The sequence below is a fragment of the Lontra canadensis genome, unplaced genomic scaffold (genome assembly GCF_010015895.1).
Source record: "Lontra canadensis isolate GAN:19392208 unplaced genomic scaffold, GSC_riverotter_1.0 scaffold11, whole genome shotgun sequence".
NCBI classification, from domain to species: Eukaryota; Metazoa; Chordata; class Mammalia; order Carnivora; family Mustelidae; genus Lontra; species Lontra canadensis.
Genome location: NW_022631005.1, coordinates 28,708,585 through 28,729,257, shown reverse-complemented (window position 1 = coordinate 28,729,257; position 20,673 = coordinate 28,708,585). Strand labels below are relative to the sequence as shown.

Here is a 20,673-nt window from a genome sequence, read left to right as displayed (position 1 = left end):
ATTTTCTAAATCTTCAGGAATGGCTTTCACTACTTTGTGTGCAATTATTCTACTTCATCTTTCCCTCAAACAGCTATTTGAAATTACCAAGTTGTTCTCTTCCATTCCTCAAAAACACCTGGACCAATTTGTTGGGGTGAACCTGACAGTATTGACTGACTGGCCGCATTCCAGGACCTCACTGCAGGTGAATCAGACTTGACACCTGAAGCTCCACAGGGCTTATAGAAAGCTTTGATAAAATTACCTAAGAAGCTGGCTCTGACATCCCAGATGGCACCATTTTTGTGAGTTAGGGGATGTTAAGAAAATTATTGAGAACTTGGAAATAAAACTTAAGTACAACCACATGTCCATCTTTTCAATGTCGGGCTGTCATTATCTAATCAACCCACACAAGTATTATACAATCTTAGAAATATACACCTTTCTTACACTTACCATTTACTTTTGTCATAAGTCCACAATCTAAACTTAAACATTAATTGTAGAAGATAGAGGAGTTGAAAAAACACTTCAGTCTGCTAGAGATAACCACAACAGTTATTATTTAAATGCTGTCAGACATTAACCAGTTGTATATCAAATTTTGCAAACATTGTACATCATTCCTTTCCTATATATATATAAATCTCTTTGCTTGAAATGCTCTTTGAACGAGCTTTACGATTTTCATGGTTCCTTTATTAATAAGTGTTCACTATACATTTTCACTGTATGTTCTCTATATATTTAGATGAGAGAGAGGATTTTTTTCCTTGTGAACATGTACTTTGAGAGGGATTAGTGCTGTACTCTGCAGACCTTCACACATGCTCTGCACCAGACCTTCCTATGCCCTGCCACTTCTGAGAAATGAGAAATGGCAGAAAATTTAGGTTTCATCCAACCATTACACATGTGACCACCTGCTCCTTGATGCTTCCAGATGCAATCTATATAATAGATCTAATTTTATTATACCCACTTCCTGGAAAAAAGTTAAATTAAAAAAAAAATGTTTTAAGACCAACTGGAAACCTCTCAGTTTAATTCTCATACACTTTTTCTTCATCTGATATCAATACATTCAACCAAAAATGATTTCTATGATCCTAATGATTGAGTGAGTCTCCTACCAACTCCCAGCCTAGGAGAGAAAAGCTCTGACTTCCAATCTACCAAATTCATTACTAGCATGACCCTGAAGTCAGTCTTTATCATTCCTCATGTCTTATCAGCAAATGAGGTGACTTAATCTTCATGGTTGGTTCTAAGATCCTTTAAAAAGAACTGTGTCTCTAAAAAGGGCAAAACTGAGGTGCCTTGGGTGGCTCAGTTGGTTAAGTGACTGCCTTCTGCTGGGGTCATGATCCTGGAGTCCCAGGATCGAGTCCCACGTCAGACTCCCAGCTCCATGGGGAATCTGCTTCTCCCTCTGACCTTCTCCCCTCTCATGCTCTCTCACACTCTCTCTCTCAAATAAATAAATCTTTTTTTAAAATAAAAATAAATAAAAATAAAAAGGGCAAAACTGAAGGAAAATGACATTGCATTATTTCAAACTCTCAGTCAGAAGTAGGGACACACAGCACATACAACTAATAAGCACCATCTATGGATTTGATGCTGGCAATCTGACTGTTAGTTCTCACACTTGGGTCATTTAATACGTGCCTACCTACAGCATACCCATGAGAATGGATATTTTCTCTTTAAAAATTGGCTTTAAATGGAAGTCAGCAGATGGTACCATACAGCAGTTCCATGATAGGGTAACTGCTTAATTTTTTATCCCCTTTATAACCTCTTGATACTTTGTGACCTCTCTGAAACACCTTTCCTTGTTACAGAGTGACTCATTTTAGAGTTTATATAACAATTATGGGTTTGTTATGTTGCATAGCTCCAAACCAGCAATTTTATATTATGATGCTTTTGTCCTGGGTCTTCCCTTAACTAAAACTGCCTTATGTGACCAATAAGCAATACCAAGCTGACATTTCTGAGCCCAAGCAGCTAATCCTAGATTGTATTTACCTATTTTCAAATATTTGCACCATCTGTGATTCTATATTAGTTTTTTTGGATTCGCTGTTACAGCCGGAGGACTACAGCTCTGAGTAGGAATGAAGCAGCACTCCAAATGCGGAATGCATTATAAACATGAGAAGAGAATTCAGCCATGGGATAGGGAAAGAAAAATAAAATTTTTCAGGCAGAGCAAGTGCATATTCAATTCTCCATCTTCAAAATGCAAACTCTGTTGATTTTCCTGTACTTGTAATATAAAAATGGATGCCATATATTTTCTTAATTAACCCCTGATCCAGGGTGTCTGGGTGGCTCAGTGGGTTAAGCCTCTGCCTTCAGCTCAGGTCATGATCTCAGGGTCCTGGGATCGAGCCCCACATCGGGCTCTCTGCTCAGCAGGGAGCCTGCTTCCCCCTCTCTCTCTGCCTGCCTCTCTGCCTATTTGTGATCTCTATCCATCAAATAAATAAAAATCTTAAAAAAAAAAAATAATAACCCCTAATCCATGTTAGCTCTGGAGCCAGGATGCTTCTATATAATACCCATATCAACAAAACTAGGGGTTTAATATGCTCTGAATTTTGGTCAAATTAATGGAGAAATGAGCTTTAAAGCTGATATTCCCAACATCTAGGAATCTCACCATCCAGTGTAGCTTGATTTCCAATCATGTTGCCTCTGTTGGTATAATAGCCCAATACATATTGATAAAAAAAGAGCAAATAAATAAATACACACTGCCATTTTTCAGCACCTCCTGGATAAAGAACCTATCTCACTGCTAATCATCAGAACACTTCCACAATGTAACCATCATCCCATTTCCAGGTGAAATATTAATTTCAGAGAGAGACTGGGTAACTGTTCAAAGTAGTAAATAGAATTTAATCTGAGGCTAAATGAAGAGAAAGCCCTAGTTCTTTCCACTATAAAGAATTCTGTGTCCCTCAAAAATTCTTATTTATTTTGCATACAGAAGTTTCTCAGGTCTCATACTGGATCTCAGTACTCTGATAAAATTATCACAGCTTCTAGAAATAGCCTTACCTTCCAAGAAACCTAGTGAATCAGAAACCTGTAATTTCTATCAACTTCTCAAAGAAGCACCATAATTCACTTACACGCTTTCCAGAGTCCTAAGTACACCCCCTCCTTCAGAAAGGAGTCATCCAGTCACTGGTCAGTTCACTACAGAATTGTAATTTCAAATGCTGAGGGCAGAGATAAGAGATCATTCATGCTGGGAGATCATTCATGCTGAAGGGAAGAGTTTAAGAATGCCAATGTCTGCATGTATGATGGAAGGTGCTGGCGTGTCTTTCGAACAATGGCTCTTGGTTTACTTTCAAAATGTCTTTATGGCACTGAGGAGACTTCTTGTCATGGCAAGTTGGAGAAGATACATACAGGGTTCTCTGAAGTTTTGTGGCCTGGTACTAGAAATCTAAGGACCACTAGCCTAGAACCAAGGAGAAACCAAGCAACGTCAAGTGAATTTTGGCTACAGATTCAAGTCTCAAGGAAGATTTTTTTTTTAGGTTACTCTGCTGTTATGTGTTAACAAGGCAGGTGTGTCACCAATGCACCAACAAAGGTGCTATAGCAACAGCTGAATCTGGCAGCAGGATACACAGCAAATGGCCATAAGTGAAGAGGCCCAGAATCGGGTACTGCCTCTTGATTCTAACCAACTGTGTGACCTGAGACAAGACACTTCGTCTCCCCATTGGTTATCTCCTGATCTGAAAGCAAAGACATAAGATGCAGTGATCAGAATACTTTCTCAAAATGCCATCAGCGTTTATGACTCGTTGGCCATTTCAAGGAAGAGTCTGGAAAGGCAAGGCCACTGTGGACATCACAGTAGTTCAGACATCAGGGACTCAATCCTGGCCAGAGACCAATCTCAGAAATGTAGAGGTGGAAGGAAATGGATTTGGATTCGGACATGGCACAAGTGCAAGTGGAGACAGGGGAATCAAAATGACCATCCTGGAACATAAGAGACACTGACTCTGCAAGCAAAGAGACGTGTGTAAGGGATGGCGGATGCACAAGAAACTACCTATGATGCCACTGTGGCACTAATGTTGGGTAAACCTCATTTCAGAACAATGAGAAGCATCCTCCATAAATGGGAACAAGGTGGACCTCTTTCATATCAACTCCAGGTTTAGTTCATACCCACTTACCCCTGCCAGTATGACTGCCAAAAAGTGAAACACATATAGTTCCTAGGATCAGAGGAAAGGAATTAATTCTCTCACAACCCCTTCATGGTACTCTAGAAAAGAAACAAACAGTAAAATGTACAGTCTTTTCCCTTAAAAATGTCTAAAAGGTAGTGGAGTAGATAGACAATCTATTCATTAAACTCACCCACGAGGAAACGTAAATTATATACTAATCTACCCAAACATTATCTAGTTCTACATCTGAGAAATTCATGAATATTATATTGCTCCTCTTGAAAAGATATATTTCTGACCTCTACTCAGAAGGTGTCTTGACTCCTAATCTTTGATTTGGTGTGTAGAAAAATCAGTGTGCAACTTTGTGAGACATTGATTTAAAAGTTAATAGAAAAAAAAATGTTTCTGGTACTTGTTTCAAAACATGTGAAATGGGAAAAAAAAAATTGCCATGTCTTGCATTCATTAGCTCATATTAAAACCCTTCCTGGAGGTAAGATGTGATTAAACAAAGGAAGAATATCAACAGTTTTCACTTACTTGATTCCTTTTGCCAAAAGCAAACCCAAGTACCAATAACAAGAAAGACCTACAGCTAACCCGGTGCAAGCATTATTAACGCAACTTCAAGTGGTCTCTCTGGTCCATTATTTGAAAATAAATCGCAGGAGAGCCTGCCATTCAACTTTTCAATTATAAAATTCAGTTTTGTCATATTGTTTTCAGAGAAGAGGCTTTCAGATGGTATAAGAAATTGAATCTTCATTTAGATCTCAAAAAAAGGTGTGAGAATAAAGATAATAAAAATACCCTTTTCCCTCACTTTTTTTCATTTGCTACCTTGTAACCTGATATGCAAGCTTTTGTACTGACCTCAGAAAATCAGTAAGTATGATAAATCGCGATAATATGAAAGTCAGATAATATTCAACTTGGCTGGAGAATATACAGCTTGGCTTGGCTCTCTCAGACATAGAGTCAATTTTGATTATGCACTCAACTAACTCTTTTCAAATTTCAACTCAACATATCATCAGCTCCTATAAGCAAAGAATTTCTAAGTCAGTCCTTTCTCGAAACCAAACCTCCAGAAAGAGAGTATTAAACCATGAACATTTCAAAGATCTTAAGTCTTTCAGGAAAACAAGTTATCACCTAAAAATAGAAAAATCAGTCAGATTTTTTCAGTTGTTTTCCTCCTAATGCTCTATAATAATCCAACTCTAAAATACCCCATATATTGGGGCACCCGGGTGGCTCAGTCCTTAAGCACCTGCCTTTGGCTCAGGTCATCATCCCAGGGTCCTGGAATTGATCCCCACATCAGGCTCCCTGTTCAGCGGAAAGCCTGCTTCTCCCTCTCCCACTCCCCCTGCTTGTGTTCCCTCTCTCGCTGTGTCTATCAAATAAATAAATAAAATCTTTAAAAATAAAATAAAATTTTATTAAATTTTAAAATAAGATATCCCATATATTTAGATCATAAGTGTGTATATGTATATATGTGTGGTGTATGTTTGTTATGTATACACACCCATATATACGTATATATACGTATACTTTTTTTTTCAGCATTTCATTATGGTAAATGGAAAACTGCCTTTTCAAAAAACATGAAAAAATCTTCTCACTCTAGAAACACAGTAGCAGCAAGAATAAAAATACTGAATTCTATCTTCAGCCAGATGTTATGCAAGTCCATTCACACAGTCTATCTCTAACTCTTACAACATTCTCCCCATCTTCTTCCTTTAAAGATGAAAGAATGATTTTAGAGGGATTTGTTTGTCCTAGATTGCGTAGTGAATGGTAGAAGAAAGATTCAATACGAAATCTGTTCTGACTCTGTTCCCAATCCTACATCATGTTGCCTCTCCCCAAAATATAATTAAATTTGAATATCACTTGGCAATTCCAAAAACACTGTAGAATATACTATTCTAGCTAATGGGATTAGCATATTATCTGAAAGTTGATTTAAAAGATTACTAATGTTTCAGACACTTTTAAATTAACTGGCATGCCAACCTTGAAAAGAAAATGAAAATCATTTTTTATCATATGGAAGACATTATAAGGGGTACTGTTAACATCAATTACTGAACAGGACAGTTCGAAGTAAAATATTTTATCAGTTTCAGATAAAAGCAAATTTTCTGTGTTTAGCCTAGTGGTGAGTGCTATATTTACCATTACATAAAGTATGTCTGAAACCCTGAGGATTCAGGACAGCTCACCAAAAATGAATCCATAAGAGAAGAGCTCTCTCTTCAGCAACCCCATCCTCCCCACTAAACCTACCTTCCACTTTTCTTTATCATACTAGAAGTAACAAGCATTCCTTTTAGTTAATACATAATAAATGAGAAGAATTTCTAGCGAGGTGGGGGGGGTGGAGTGTACAGTTTAAAAGCCTTGGAGAAAGCCACTATTTTGTTTGCCCCTTCTGGGGACCTTTTAGAGGTCTTCAGATGGGATAAGCTTCCAACTTTCCTAGTGGATGCATGCCTCAGGTTATGCCCTCATTAGTCATCCCTCCTCATCCACGAGGGATATATTCCAAGACCCCCAGTGGATGCCTGAAACCTCTGACACTCTTGAATCCTATACATACTGTGTTTTTTCCTATATATACATAACTGTGATAAAGTTCAATTTGTAAATGAGGCACAGTCTGAGATTCACAAAAATAACTAACAAAACAGAACTACTATACTGTAATGAAACTTATGTGAATGTGAGCTCTCTTTTCATGGTACTGTGCTCACCCTCTGATGATGATGGTGACAATGTGAGAAGACAAAATGCCTGAGTGAGGAAAGGACGTGAGGTGAGTGATGGCGGACTGAGTGCGAGGCTACCCTAGTGACCTTCTGACACTACCTCCGACAGAGGATCATGTCTTTCTGGAATCTCAGCTGACAGTGGGGACCTGATATCAGGGAAAGCCAACAACGAATGGGGGTGGGAGGTCTACTGTATAATGTGGTGGTAAAACGTGAACCTGATTACAACACACATAAAGTCACTCAGCAAGTATGAAACTATACGGAGGCAGTTTTGTACTTGGAATACCAAGTATGAAATACTAATTAAATATTAAAGAGGATTTCAAATACCCCCTTTCTCTATGCTCATTACCTTAGGAAGTGGATTGCACTGAACACAATGCAACATATTCTGTAGTTAATTCACCTGTTTGTGAGAATTAGCCAATGCTTACTTCCAGTTTGGCCCCTTACAGAGGTAGGAATGGTAAAGACGTGTGCTTTGACTATAAGAGACCTAATAGAGTATTTTGAAGTTTGCATGTTTGCCAAATCAGCCCTGACATCCAAACCAAAGAATATATATTATTAATATGTATGTGCGTATGCAACTTCATATATAATCATACAAATGTGTACTGAACAGCGCAGTGTTTTTGTAAAATGTTAAAATAATATACCAGTTGCAGGTGGCTCAATAAGCCTCCCCCCACCTTTTTCTACGTGCCTATTCTCAGCCTAGGGAATGAGAGCACACTATGAGACTGGCTTTATTCAAAAGTCTTCATATATTATTTCATTTAATTCTTACAACAAACATGTAAAGGATCTGTAGTCATCTCCATTCACAAATGAAATGTAGAAAATAAGTTATCCTGCCCAAGAAAGCAGTGATGACTGGTGGAGCTGGGATATGAACTTGAATCTGTGGTTTCCAGGGCATAACCCACAGATAATAGTAACTTTATGTAATCATGATTCAATGAACCAAAATTTTAAAATAGCTTTCTTCTTTACTCAGGTTGGGTGAAGTCTGGTTTCAGTGTTTTGTTTCTAATGTAATGCACTTCATAAGATAATGCAGCATTAATATTTAATAATACAATTTTCTTTAACTTGTTTTTATATAGTTTAATTTTTCTTAAATGTGCAATTTGCTCAGTTCCTGAAATAAACAGAGTAGAAGATTACAAGTAAGGATGCTTTGTGGTATGTTCTAAACTCAGTAGATAAAACATCATATATACATGTTATAAGATATACATTATGTAATAAGAAAGGATAGTAGAAAATGCATAATACCTCCTAAGTCAAAACGACTTCTACATAATGCCTTTATCCAATCTAAATTATCCTTTGTAAACCAAATCACAAACTTTCCCAATTAGACAGTATATACATTATATTCAATAAAGAATAACAAAAGGTCTATTAAATTATTTTCAATATGATTTCTAAAAGCTACTTTTGAAGTTCTGTGTTAAAAACAATAGTTTATAGACCAAATTATGACTAAAAACAATAGTTTATAGACCAAATTATGACATCTTTTTATTTTTGTCAGGGAAACATGGAAGAAAGACTGAATCCTAATTTCTGTATGGTAACATTTTGGGTTAATATTATCGAAAAATGAAAAGTACAATACATATTTCACAAAAGGCATTTTGCATATTACATATTTAATTGCAGTTTTGACCATGAATTATTTCATCAAGAGACTGCTGCATACTGAACCATGAGAGATTGGTTTTCTACCAGAATATGTTTTTTAGAGAGATGTGCGTAACTAATGATGTTTCTGCTGCCAAACTGTTGCTTATAAAAATATATTTTATAGTCATACTTCAAAAAGTAGGGTTGTGGCTTTTCTTTTGTTTGCTTAGTTTTTTGTTTTGTTTGGGTTTTTTGTTTGTTTATTTGTTTTGTTTTTGTTATTTGCCGTTGTTGTTTTGTGTTTTAGTTTGTTTTGGTTCAGTTTTTTGGAGCTGAGAGGACCACCAAACATTTTAGGAAATATTTTTACCCATTGAATTCAGCAGAAGGGTGCCACCTGGTGGCAATGTGGGCAAACTCTAAACCAGGTCTAAGTATTAAAAATGAACTCATTTAAGAAACCTTGAAAGTCCCATCATTACCAAGACTTTTTTTCTTTTTGTAAAGTTCCTATGTACTTCTCAAGACCTACCTGGTTCTTTTTATATTATTTCCATCAATGGAAGAGATATTAAGTTAACTTCAAAATTTGCAAGAGCTATTATTTACATTTATAATCAAAGCTTTAAGCAAATTCGTTGTTTTATATTCAAAGTAAATCTGTACACACAGAATATTGGCAATTATTTTTCATTATGCTAGTAACAATGTGTTGAACTATAACTGGGTAGAAGTTAGAAGGTTGGGCTCTTCAATGACCATATTTTATTTAAGGTATTACAGACTGGGGTTAAGTCCTAACTCCACCACTTATGAAGACAAGTTTGATTAGCTTCTTTAAGCCTCTGTATTCTCATCTCTAAAATGGGAATAACCACACGACTTAACTCGGAAAGTTTCTTTGAGGATCAAGTAGAAAAATGCATTTAATGAATGTTATCAGTCCAGAAGACAGTACTCTGCACATGGCAAGCATTCAGAAGTGATTTTTAAAAACAGTAAGTTGCAAGCCTCTGCCTTCGGCTCAGGTCATGATCCCAGGGTCCTGGGATCGAGCCCTGCATCATGGGGCTCTCTGCTCAGCAGGGAGCCTGCTTCCTCCTCTCTCTCTGCCTCTCTGCCTGCTTGTGATCTCTGTCTTTCAAATAAATAAATTAAAAAAAAAAAAAAACAGTAAGTTGCAACTTGTCACTCAAGATTTTAGATCCCTCAATGTAAAGTGGGATTTTGATCATATTCAGAATGACTGTATCTACCCACATCAATTTATCTATCTAGATACTTTGTAAACGTGGAGCATTATGAAAACAGCAAAAATAACTTTCATAAACATTTAATCATTGAAGCTTTGAAAGAAAGCCTACTAAAATGATAAAAAAATATTTCCAATGATTCAGAATGTTAATAAAAGTACACAGTCCCTGCTATTCCCGTTGCCAATTCTCTCTGGGTAAGAAGTGACTCCTCCTGGCACCAAATCCCAGAGGACAGTCACAGATGAAAGAAATAGAGGGGTCAAGCTCGCTAAAGGAACATAACAACAACCAAACCACAGGATCCATAACCACCTCACCCAAAGGAAAGAGCAGAGTCTTCCACTGTGCTGTAGGTGGAAATAGGTGCTGATGGCCTCAGGACAAGGTGTTTTTGAGATTTCATAAAAATCTCTACTATGAAAAGCCAAAGACGTTTTTTGGCAACATTTGTAAAGCTTAAATCACTCAAAATCAATACACAGTTAAGTGATTAGCTGGACTATGCCCCCTATTTAACCATCAAGTAGGACTTCATAGAGCTATATTTTTATTTAAAGTTGTGAATCTTTTTTTTTTTTTAAGAAATATAGCAAGCAGAAATATCATTCATGTCTATTTGGGGGGTATTATAACAAGTACCACATGAGAGTTGTATGACAATCACAGCATCAGACCACAATACATAATCCTATTAATCAAAACTTAGTACTCTTAGAGCAAGTAGTTTAAGCAATCACAGCAATCATCCACATTATCTGGTCATCATTTCATAGGTCAAGCTTCAGACAAAGAACATGCTAAATAAAAGGTATTTTCTAGGAGTGCTTGGAAAATCTTCAATGGGATGCTGCCACGCATATTTCACTCTGCTTTCCTTCCCCTAGCAAAATCAATCTCTTTCATTTTAATTTAAGCATAATATGCATACCATTGACATTTTAAAATCATGTACATGTTCAGAAAGTCACTTTAAAAACTCAATTAAAACAAGAGTTCTGCAAATGGCCACTCCCTGAATATCTGAAGTGGCCATAAACCAAAATGCACGCTTACAAGAAAAAAGGATTCAAGCTTGACTCTCTTCAGATGAATTTTAAGTACCCGATTAGTCCTGACAAAAGGCTTTACTGTGCATAGGCGGCTTGTCCACTGTTTACATATGTATTTTCAGTTTCTGTGTGCTCTGCTCTGCTTCTGCCTCCCCACCTCCACTGGTACTGAGCAGTTTGCAGCACCTCAAGTAACCAGCTGGTGTCACAGGGTAGTGAGCAAAGATTTCATGTGGGGACTCTCACCTGACTAATCATTCTTATTGGAAGCATCATTCCAAGAGCAGTAGAGAGGCTTGGCGGCTTGTTAATGAAATTTAAGAGCTGTCAGCTTGAAAGAGGATGTTAAATCCATGCTCCTCTCCTAAAATTATTTTTATAACTGCTAACCAGTTGCTACCTTGTGGCGTGTGTTGGAGGGAGCAGAGGAAAAAGATGCAAGGGAAAGGGACACATAAGACCGCATAAATGTTGTAGTATTTTCATATGTATCTCTGGGTAGGGAGTAAAGGGACTAGTTGAAGAACACATCCTGCTTTGTAAAAACTGCAACAGCCACTCCAGTAAATGGAGAGGGAGCTTTAAGGCATTGAGCAATCCTCACCACCTGTGTGAAACATATGTGAGGGAAATGAGGAGGAAAGGGAAGAGAAGAGAGAGACCACAAGCCAGCAGAGATGACCAAGACTAGAATATTAATAACAGCAGCCCTGGCATGTCCTCCTCCGCCTCATCACCACTCGGGCGATTTGGACAGCTTCCCTTCACTTGCTCCTCAGTGCTTAGACTATGTGAAAAGCGGCGCCGCTACCGGAACCTTGCTGCTTGCACCCCTTCACCCCACTTCTAGCAAAGAGCTAGGAGAGTCTCTGACCGAATCGCATTGGGCGGCCTTCAACTGTGCACTCCGGGGGCCAAGGGTACTCGGGTGCCTCCGTAGTTATCCGCTGACCTAACTGTTGCCCTCTCGGCTCAGAGTCCCTGACTGATGAAAACGTGACAACACCTGCAGCGGCCTCTTCACAGCCCCCCTCCTCTATGCCAGGGCACTTCAGCGCTCCCGACCCCTACAACTTTGGGAAAAAGCAACACCGAACTCCCGAGTCACCCCCAATCCAGGGACAGAGGAGAGATGAAGATCCACGGTATGGTTATGCTACAAATCTCGAAACAGCAAAACAAAAAAGGGGATAGCCGGTGCGGAAAGACGGAAAAGGTACAGAAATAACCCTCAGCCAGTACAGGGCACCCCATCTCTGCAGACACAACACATCTGGCCCCAACAAATCACTAAAGCCAGTACCTTGCCAGCTTCCCATAATAATGCCTTTTTACTCCCAAGCTCCGCTCGACTCAGCAGACCACAGACGCAGGGTACACCTCATTCCCTCTTTTAGCGCCCCCCCACCTCGCCCCGTCCCAGTCTCCTCAAAAGAAAAAAGAAAGGAAAAACTCTGCCGGCCTAAAGGTCATTTTCCTTAGTGGGGTAGCTTGGCCAGCGCTCGCTCGTTTCAGCTGCGTTTAGACTGGCTCTAACCCTGCAAGTGGACGCCTCCAGGAGCGCAGTATTTCCTCCAACGTGCGTTAATTTCAGCCAAGAGGCCCCCACTCTGTGGCCCTGGCCGCCTCTCCCTTCTTCGGTGGCCCGCCCGCCAGGGCTCCCGGGCCACCCCCAGCCTTTACCTCTCTCCCCCCTTCCCCGCGGCTCTCCACCGTGCGCATCCTCTCGCCCGGCCCCAGAGCGCGCTCGGATGCTCTAACTTCCTGCGGAGTCCATGGATCAGCGGAGGAGAGCCTGGAACTGGGGCGGAGGGGAGGGTGGGGAGAGGGAGGCGTGGGAAGCACGGACTGGAGCCACCCTTCCTGGGAGGGCCTGGCCGCAGCTGCCAACTCTCACCTGGTCCGCCGGCTGCGCCTGGCTCGCCCTGGCCCCCGGGGTGGGCTGCTGCTCCTGCTTCATGGCTGTCATCGCTGGCGGCCCGCGTTGGCGCTCACTTCCTCGCGGGCACTTCAGACTCGGGGACTGTCACTTGGCAGCGATCGCATGTCACAGGAGCCCGACGCTCTCCGAATTGGCAGAAGGGAAAGCGGCAGCGACGGGGTGGGGGGAGGGGAGCGACAGGGAGGAGAAGAAGAGAGGCACCAAGCAGGCTCCCCCTTGCAAGATCCCTCCTTCGGCTACCGCAGACCCTCGAACTCCCCACTCCCCCCGCCCCCCACCACCCCAAAGCGTAGAGAGCCTCGGAGATCTAACACGACCAAGTGGCAAGTTAGTGGAGCAGAGAGAGGCACCTGACCGCGCTCGAGCGACGTCTCACAGCGCCGGAGGAGCCCGGCTAGCATTCTACCGCAGTCCGCGCCCCCCGCCCGCCCCCGGGGGCTCCCCGCGCCGAGCTCAGTGCGCCAGGTGGAGCAGCCGGGCGCCGCTCTCCAGCATCTCCCGAGCAACCGCAACGCGGGAGAGAGTCCTGCGCGTCGCGAGCTCCTCACACGCGCGGCCAAGGCTGTTGGGCTCTGCTGGCCCCCTCACCCCCCAACCCCCGCCCCCCGCGGGCTCCTGCTAAAACCCGGAGAAGCGGAGCGCGCCCGTGCAAGGCCCTCGGTGGCTCTATCGCTGCCACTGGGCATGCTCCAGCGCTCGGAAAAGACGGGGGTTAGCTGGGGTCTAAGGGCCCACAGCCCCACTGGGGTTGCCAACACTTGCCAGGACCCAAGTGGTGGTCCCAGGTTATGGCCCGAGGCTCTGCGTTTCTCGATTTGTGGCAATGGACAGCCTTATCCTTTAGCCTCCAGCCTGGATCCCGCCCCCCCCCCAACAGCTGCTAGTGTAATTCTGAAAGGTAGATTACAAACAGTAATAACGAATGATGATATTCTACTACCTTTTCCCCCCCTTTTTTTTCTAGAACACTCAGATAAAAGTCTTCAAATTTTAAATTCCTTCTCCAGCCTTCCCTTGGCTTAACACAAACCTCTCCCCTTCAAAGTTTTCTGAGCACCTACCATGTGTCAAACACACTGTTTGGAGGGATTGCAAGGAAAAGAGATTAAAATACCTAGACAAACTTAACAAACTCCCTGCCTACAAGGAGTGTACTTGATACTGTGGGTACTGGGGGATAGGAATCAAAGAGTCAATTTAACTCTTGGGAAGGTGAATTCCTGTGGGTAGGTATAACACAAAGTCCACCGGTTTCATCTAGAAACATTACTACTTTTCCCTGTGCTAGAAAGGGCCTACCCAAAGCAGATGGGCAAACAAGCAGTCCCCAGTCTCAGGCACAGGTGTTTGGAGATTGCTTACCAGAGAAAAGGTTGGAGGGAGTTAAATATCCAGATGTTCCTACACTCAGCCCTAGCATTGTAACTATGTTCCAGTAGCAAGGGACTGAGCATATGGTGGCCAGTAGCTTGGAGTATGCTTTTATTGGCTAAGCCTGGCTCCCCCACCCTTGTCTGAATTGTCCATGAACTATGCACTTCCTAGAGACAGGCTATCTTAGGATATTAGGAGTTGTGCTCCTGCCTATTAGTGAATCCTCACATTTATCCTAAATATTGTGACAACAGTTCCTTTAAAATAGATTTAAAAACAACAACAACAAAACCAGTGATCTCTAGATTTGATTAAATTAGAAAATAAAAATATGAGTTTTTTCTTCAGGAAGGTATGATTTAGGTGATGAAAGCTTATTTTTTCAAAAATAAGAGGTCCAGTGATATTGAGTGACTTCTAACAGTGTGTTGGTCTAACAGAAGTTAAGTCGAGAGGAATAACTTCACTATTTGTAAAAATATAAAGCAAACTTTCAAAATGAAACATGGCGGGAAGGTGTGCCTGGATGGTTCAGTCCTTAAGTGTGGGACTCTTGATTTCAGCTTAAGTCAAGATCTCAGGGTCCAGAGATCAAGCCCTAGTCCATCCAGGCTCAGTGGAGAGTCCGCTTCAGATTCTCTTTCTCCTACTGCCCCTCTTTCCCCAACCCCCACTGCTCTCTGGCCCACTGGGTGCTTGTGCCTCCCTCCCAATAAAATAAATAAATCTTTTAAAAAATGAAACATGGGCATAATAGCTACTGAGTACTTTATCCAGTAAACATGGAAATCTCTATTTCCCCCTCCCGCCCCCGGGAGAAAGGGGTCTACATTATTCCAAAAATGCTTCTGTCCTTGTATTTTGCTCTTCTGTTTATCATTTTAGTACATTCATCCTTTGAATGATCCTTTGAATGTGTTTCCATTTTGGACAACTGATTTGACTTGAAAGTTTATGTGCAGAGATTTCTGTTGACATAGGACATGCATAGATGAGGGAATTATTCTCAGCCTATCTGATTGAAGTCAACTGTCCAACTTGCATGCTTTCTCAGTATTCTTTTTAAACTCCACTTTGTGGTTACAAAGATGTAAGTTGTATACGTTTCATGTATAATGTATATATGTATCATTTTTTTAAAGGAAAGTGTCTTTGATTTGAGTCCATCTTTTTGCATGGGTTATTTTGTCTGAGCTGAAAGCATTATTTTATATCTGTTGGGGTCTAAGTTAAGGACATTAATTAAAACTTAACCACATGTAACTTACAACTTAAACACTATTTTTTGAAATGTGGTGCACTGGAATTACAATGTAGGATTTTCTACTTCATTTCTTATTGAAGAAAAATGCTAATGTCCAAGAAGAAAAAAATAAGGAATACCTTACATTCCAAGAGAGAATGTCTGCAGCTCAGCTGTCTATAACTTCTGATAATAGGTTATTAAAAAAGAAAAAATTGTAATCAAACATCTGCAAAATAATCTATTTGAGTAGATATAACCCTAGTGCTATGTGGACAAGAGGACATGTGCCAGCCTACATGTCAGCAGAATGGGCTCCTGCCTTAGCTCCGTCACCTCATGGAGGTATGGGCAAGAATGAAGTCACTTAGCTCCAGCCTCTGCTTCCTTATGAGGTAAAACTAAACATTTTAGATTAGATGACCAAGAAGATCCTTTTCTTCTCTAAAATTCTATAATTAAATCTTAATTTTGTGAATCAAAACACTATCATCGGAAATAATAAATTACTTACACATGTTCAGATTTTAGTGGGAGTCAGGTGCTTAGAAAAATACAAAAATTCAATAGATAAGGATTCTTCATGAAGTGACTGAATTAATATCCACCAAACTTCCCCCATACTCTCTAGTTATACATAAATCCATAGTAACAATTATTTCCTTGATAATACTTTTAAAATTCAGAAACTTGAGTATCTCCCTACAGTGTATTATTTCTGAAAATTAAAGATTTAAAGAATGTTGTAAAAATTAACAGAATATTTTTTGAGTACTTTTCCTCACATGTTTGATGAATTAACTCATGGACAACCATTAAACTTAAAATACTGATACAATGGGAAAAGAGGTTTTCCTAGTTTTTATGGAGTTTCTCATAACTGCAAAAGACCTAGAGAGATTGCCCAGAATTCCCTCTATTTTAGGTTATAAATTTCTTACCTTTGCAACATATTCAGGAAGATTTCTAGGATTTCCAAGATTTAAACTTCATTACTTCCTTCTGAAAATTTTCATTGACTCAAATCCTATTTTCAGGTTCCCATGCAGATATAACCCACTGTGTGGGATCCTCAACTTACTGACAGGAATTTCCAAAGTCCCTCAAAAATTTTCTTGCACAAAAGACTGTGAACATCTACAATGTCTTTCACTGATATTTGATTCTTTTAAAGAGAAGTGCCAATTCAGTACATTTCATTTTACCTAGAATTATTGACATGAATAATTGAGGACTGGTGATGAAAGTTAGATAATAATTAAATTTATTCAAGATAATCATGAAAATGTTTAAGCATAAGTGGCAAACAGGATGTTCCAGAAATATTTAAGTCATGCATGCTGTATTCAGTCTTCCATATCAAATAGGAGACCCAGGACCCCCAAATCCCAAATTTACTTTAACAACCGTCAGTAACAAGGCCTAGCTAAACTCTGATATATTAGAGAAAGAGAAAAGCCCCTTGAGAGTCTGAGAGCACGGTAGCCTTTAGAGATAAATCCTCCAGTTTCAGATAAATCAGATAAGGCAAATAGAACTGTGGAAGCAGCTAGTGCCCTGGAGTGTCTCCTTACCTTTCCCTCTCTCCTCCGGAGGTAATTCTGAAGTGTCATGCAAAGGCCACCTTGATGGGGATTTCCCTAGCATTAGCCAGTCCTCTATTGAGTGTCCTTAATGAGCACAGCATCAGGAAGACAGAGTTCATGAGCTGTGCCTTCAGAGACCTGGCCTGAAATGTGTCCAATTAGCTTTTCACAGATCAAGAAATAGCTTTAGTTCACATCTTCTGCTATCATTTGCTTTCGATTGATCAATCACCTCTACTCACCTCAACCGGCTTCTTGAATTTCCCAAAGTGCACATCATGTCATTGGGCAGAAAACCAGTATGTTGAGCAATCCTCAGAAACAAGCTGTATTTTAGAAGCTCTAACTAGTAAACTATCTCAAAAAAATTATTCTAAAAAGAACAAATAAAAAAGGAAGAAAAAGAAGGAAAGGCACTGCATAGTTAAGTGATAACTGGGTACACTACTCATACTGTTCAGACATTCTCGTGGCATTAATTTAACTAAACTTTTTGTGAGTCTCTAGGACAGGAAGACTTTCCTGTTGTAAAAATTCATAGCCCAATTATGATCTCTGGTGGAAGCAGACAGAGTTGCACTATCCTGAGAGCCATTCTTGTTGCTCACTGGAGACCTGAAGATATTGACAAACTGCTCACTCACACAGAGACCCGGGGCTATAGAGTCTGCTTAGTTGTTATAGTAACACACCTCCCATCTTCTTTAACCAAACAGCTCTTCTAAGATATATATAATGGTATTAAGGCAGGAAAACAATGCATATGATTTTTCTGTGTAATGTTTTCGCTCCATATATGTAGCTGCATCAACAGCAAACAACTGGAGACTATGTGAAATTTACCTGTTGTCCTTGTTTTTACCCACTAGATGCTTGACAAGGGGTCTGTGTTTGATTTTTTTAAGAGTAATTATTTAATGAATTAGTTATGTTTGTATAGTAAAAAAAAAAAAAATTTAAAAAGACCTTTTTTTGGCTGATTTAGTAGTCATTTTTTTGGTCTGATTTTCACATTTCTTTAGAAATAAAGTAAGGTTTTCCAAATCAGATTCTGTCTGCAAATGACAGAACGGTGGTCAGATGTGGAAGAGTATTAAGAAACACAGACATAAACATTTTCTCTTTTCAGGTAGTAAGTTGGCCTTTGATGAATAAATTTCCCTGAACTTGGTATTTCTCGTTTTCATGACTAAGACTAAATATTCTAATGATTTAAAACACCTCTTTATTTTTGTCCTTGGAAAATACTTTATAACTGAGATGTCTCTTACACTCAGATTTCATAATAGTTAACTGATTTTTTTCCCTCGTGTAATTCCCACAACAGCACAAAGCACATTGCTCATTCAGGGAAATCTTTCATGAGTTGAGAAAGAAAATGCTACTGTGAAATCCTGAATAATTTCTGGAGGGAAGGGAAGGGAGAATTTCCATCTTTTGTAAAGATTTTGCCATGATCAATTTATTCTTAAGGGATCAGTACTAGATTCAGACTCCCCATGAACTCTCCTTTTGGAAACAAGAGATAGTCTAGGACAGAGGTGAACCAGCTCCAGAACATCCACTGACATTAAAGGGCCCCTGGTATTTTTTCCACTAATTGACTCTCTAACACTCAGAAGTATTCTTCTACCATCTTAAAAAAAAAAAAAAAATTATTGAGGCCAAGTCCTTGGATTCAGAGCTAGTCCTTTTACCACACAGAATCATCTGTTTAGATTATACAAATATAGTTTCAGGACATCTTGGGATGTGACCTCTATTGAAATGAGGCACATTAAGATACATCTCTCATTACTGAACACTGTTTAACCTATTAGCCTAGATGGGTTGTTTGTTACCAGTATAGATCACTTCTTATACTCTTATATTCTCCTATCTCTCATCCACCAATATCATTTTGGGAGAATAACTATCTTATACATCTAATATTTACTAAAGTCATAATTTCATTCAAATCAGAGAAAGAGGAGAAAGAGATTAAAGAGAAGTAGGAGAAAAAGAAAAAAAAAGCCAGGAGAATGCATTCTGAAGCTGTTAGAGATAGGAGAGTATATTAAGCCTTTTATATTTTTACTCATGCTCTCACATGAAGACTAGAAAAACTGTAATTCCTATTGGTTAGATCCTACATGTTGCTCCTGCTATTGGCTATATTCTATGTATTCATAAAATTTTAGAAAACATAGTCCAAATTTTAATTTTCTTATTTAACTATAGGTGATTTATATTTGATGTTTTCAATCAATATCAGGCCTACATTTTCTTGTGATATTTTATCATTTTTTGCACTTTATAGTTGATTGCAAGCACCAGTGGAGGAGGTATAGAGAATCTATAACAAATATAACAGTTTATACAAATCAATGACTGTAGAAATGCCCTTTAATTAGCTATTTTACTGAACCAACAGTGTTTGTATGAGTGTTTAATCCAATTGATAGGACATCAAAGTTGCCTCACAGATGGATGAGAAGCTCTCTTCGATGGTCCACTATTACCACCTGTGGAGAAGCTGAACACTCCTTCTTCCATCTTCCCAAATGTGACTGATCTGTTGGGACCCAAATCTGCTCCCATCACCCCCTAACTCAAGCTCCCAGAGATTTTCTTCATTCAGTTTTCTCACAGTGTAAAAGTCACCACACAGTTTATGCTGCCTTCTGGACTGATTTGTGCAGCATCCTAATTATCACAAATAACTTCTCTTTCCTCCCAAACAGTACATTCCTGGGGAGAACGACACTTGGGGACTTACGGTCAGTTGGGGTTGTGAGTAAGGGTCTTCTTGCTTAAGTAGAGATCTTGGAGGATATACATGTACTTTAAGAAAAATTCTTCTCCTCACCCCCTGAATATTAAGCTCTGTCAGAAACCTTCATGCACTTGTTTTGTTTTCATTTATTGAACAGGGTCACCCAAGGGAAATATTTTTTCTCTCTATTGTCTATTGTTCACCTTTATTATGACTTGTAGAAATTATATGATCTTGATGCTGGGTATGAGTAAAAGCCCACAAGTTATTGCTTGATTGCAAAACATTAAGTAAAAGCCAGATAAATTTGGAATTTTCCACACTAATGAGCAGATACCACTTGTTATAAAATACCAAGCCTCCAATGCTGTGAACTCAAAGGACAAAATGAATCTGGAGATAACAGCTATATTGTCACTGTCACTCCTACTGTATTCTTTGCCCCCTAATGTAAAAATATTATACTCCTTGAGAAAGGAGGAGCTATACTGAGTAAAATATTTAACTGGATTAATGAAGTGTTTAATTAATGTTTTATTTTAAATATAGGTTAAGTTTCTATAGTCTGCCTATATAATGCCAAAAATTATTACAAGTTCAAAAGAATCTTCCAGGATTATGCCCAATGTTAGTACATAATTATTTTTGCCTTGCATCCTCTACATACATTTTAAGCAAATTTATTTATCTAATCTACTAGCCCCAGGACCATATTTTTAAAATAGGGTGAGAGGAATTGTCATTAGATGGGATACACAATACCAAGAAAGGAAAATATATAATCTTAGAGAAAAAAAGAAAAAAGAATTGGACCTTCCACTTAAAGTAACAGAACAGCT

At 39.4% G+C, this 20,673-nt stretch overlaps 1 protein-coding gene across 3 annotated transcripts in view; it reads right to left on the bottom strand.

The window, feature by feature from the left end:
* Window positions 1-20,673, bottom strand: part of DPP10 (dipeptidyl peptidase like 10) — a 1,333,785-nt gene that overhangs the window by 626,253 nt on the left and 686,859 nt on the right. The window contains exon 1 of one of the 3 annotated variants that reach the window (XM_032856196.1): window positions 12,832-13,428. The exons of 1 other annotated variant lie outside the window; for it this stretch is intronic. In XM_032856196.1, coding sequence (XP_032712087.1) covers window positions 12,832-12,903 — 72 coding nt within the window. In that variant the 5' untranslated portion in view covers window positions 12,904-13,428. Of the gene's footprint in view, window positions 1-12,617; window positions 12,709-12,831; window positions 13,429-20,673 lie in introns of those variants that run through there. One more of the 3 variants, XM_032856198.1, reaches the window with a different exon arrangement.